Source organism: Galendromus occidentalis, unplaced genomic scaffold, assembly GCF_000255335.2.
Source record: "Galendromus occidentalis unplaced genomic scaffold, Mocc_1.1 scf7180000077263, whole genome shotgun sequence".
Taxonomy (NCBI): domain Eukaryota; kingdom Metazoa; phylum Arthropoda; class Arachnida; order Mesostigmata; family Phytoseiidae; genus Galendromus; species Galendromus occidentalis.
The window spans coordinates 3,507-5,825 of NW_003805251.1; the positions used below are offsets into that span (position 1 = coordinate 3,507).

General features: G+C 51.9%; 1 protein-coding gene across 1 annotated transcript; it reads right to left on the bottom strand.

The window, feature by feature from the left end:
• Nucleotides 1–639: 639 nt before the first annotated feature.
• On the bottom strand, nucleotides 640–1,413 carry LOC114828152 (uncharacterized). The gene has a single exon (XM_029111104.1). It carries the CDS (start codon nucleotides 1,411–1,413, stop codon nucleotides 640–642), a length of 774 nt encoding a protein of 257 aa, XP_028966937.1.
• Between the last annotated feature and the right edge of the window lie 906 nt (nucleotides 1,414–2,319).

Here is a 2,319-nt window from a genome sequence, read left to right on the forward strand (position 1 = left end):
AAAAGAGGCTATTTCACCATGCCAACCGTTTCCGAAGCCTTGGCCGAGTGTCAGTCTGACCTCGCGGCAGTCGCCGTTCCAGATCCGGTCCCCACCGAAGCAGCCTCCAGTGTGGAACCCCTCAAGCCGCCGCCGCACGGTGCCATGTCTCCCTCAGTCTACCCGGGCTCCGCTCTCGTCGTTGGCCCACTGGCCCATCCCTTGCGAGGCACCGCAGTCGCTCCCTCGACGACTCGTCGAGTTTGTGTACATCGACGTGATCTCCCTCCTAGCGCCGCGGCCAGTGGAACCACAAATTTTTGCTCTGGTTCACCCAACGCCTCTACAGAGGCAAGCATGGTTCCATCTACTCCGCCAGCGGTAGGACCGAAGTCGGGGGTAGAAGGGCTCTACCTGCAAACCGAAGACGGCAGTCTCCGTCGGTTCCGCCTTGACGAACCGCCACACCCCCGATAAGCTCCTTCTTAAGCCATTTCCCGCGCGGAGCTCTCTTGCCCAACTTAATTTGTATCATCTCTCCCTTCAATTCGAATTCCATTGAATTGTAACTCAATAAACGGGGACCGTGGTCCCTTCCGTTTTCCTTACATTTTGGTTTCACTAATTGTTTTTGCATGACTGTGAGTGGTTACCCGAAACCTAATATTGAGCCACATCCAGTGGATAAAGTAGCTGGATGGGTCTCCGCAGAATCTTCCCGGCTTGTAATCTGACCATGCACGTTCTCCTTTTTCCATCCGGTCCCTCCCGGCCAACAAACTCAAGAACTCGCCCCATGGGCCAATAGCTCCTTGATGCCGCCGGGTCCTCCAGTAAAACCACGTCCCCCACTTTAATTGACCGTTCCTTGACCGGCTTGCTCATGTGAGCGGACCGGACGTGTTGAATGTATTCGGTACGAAACCGCTTCCAGAACGCATTCAGGACATTCTGTTGATGTTTCCATCTGTCAGACAATACTTCTGCCGTAGCCTGTTCGGCGGATTGGATAATTTCTTCCGTCTCCGGCAAGGCCGGTTTGCCCTGAATGCCATACAGGAGATCAGCCGGTCTCAGGGGCAGCATCTCATTTGAGTCGTTGCTGACCAGAGTCAAGGGGCGATCATTGACCATTTTTTCAACATCGGTTAGGGTTGTTTCTAATTCTCTGAAGTTGAGAATATTTTTGCCTAGAATTTTTCTCAATGGTTCCTTGATCGTTCGAAATAATCTTTCATAGAAGCCGCCTCGCCAAGGCGCTCGTTCTGTGTTGAATTGCCATGTAATTCTTCGACTCGAAAGAAATTCTTGTGTTTCCTCCGATCTCGCGAGATCGAAGAGCCATTTGATCTCTTTCGCCGCTCTTCGGAACGACGCCGCATTGTCGGAGAAAACTCTCGACACCGTAGGGTTTCTGTTATAGAATCTCCTCATTGCCAGTAGGAATTCGTATGTAGAGAGATTGCTGACTAGTTCCAAGCGTACCGCCCGGGAGACTGGACAGCAAAACAACATGATGTGAGCCGGTGTGATACCGTTGCTCGTCTTGACCGGGAAAGGTCCCGCAGCGTCGACCGCTGCTACCGTAAATGCTGGACAAGTCTCAATGCGAAACCTCGGTAGGGGTGGAACGCCTTCCGCCGCCGGTTTCGCACGATATTTCACACAGACTTTACAACCTGTGATCGCTTTTCTGGCTGCTCGCCGAGCTCTCAACACGAAAAATCTCATCCGAACCCTCTGGAGGATACCAGGGATGCTCCCAGCGTGAAAGCATATCTTCTCGTGTATCCACCGAATGTAGAGGTCGACTAATTCGTCTTCGCCTGGGAGAATAATGGGGTTTGCCGTTTCCCAAGCCACCTCAGATGATTCCGACAACCTGGATTTACTCCGTATCAGCCCTCGGCTATCCAAGAACGGTCTGTATTGGAACAATTGGCTCCCGCTCCGGATATGTTCCATTCCGCCTCCTATTTCCGCAGAAAAATAATGGGCCTGGATGTTTTTTAAAATGCGTTCCTCGGCATTCGCGTACTCCTCTGCCGATACCGTCGTCGGGTTTCCCACTGAACAATTTCGATGCCTGGACAGTCTGCTAACTTCAACGAGGCTCACGAGTGACTAAGAAGACGAGCTGAGTTTACCAGAGACGCCGTCCGAGAACGGTGGATCTTGTCAGTGTTCATTAAGCCAATGGTTACCTGTATTTATACCTGAACCGATGTGAAAGGAGGGAGAGTAAATGAGGCACCGTGTAGTGCCCCCTTGAGGTACCTCTCAGTCTATTCAGATACCTACTTACTGTGAGGCTGGTGATTACCTACTTTCAACACACCC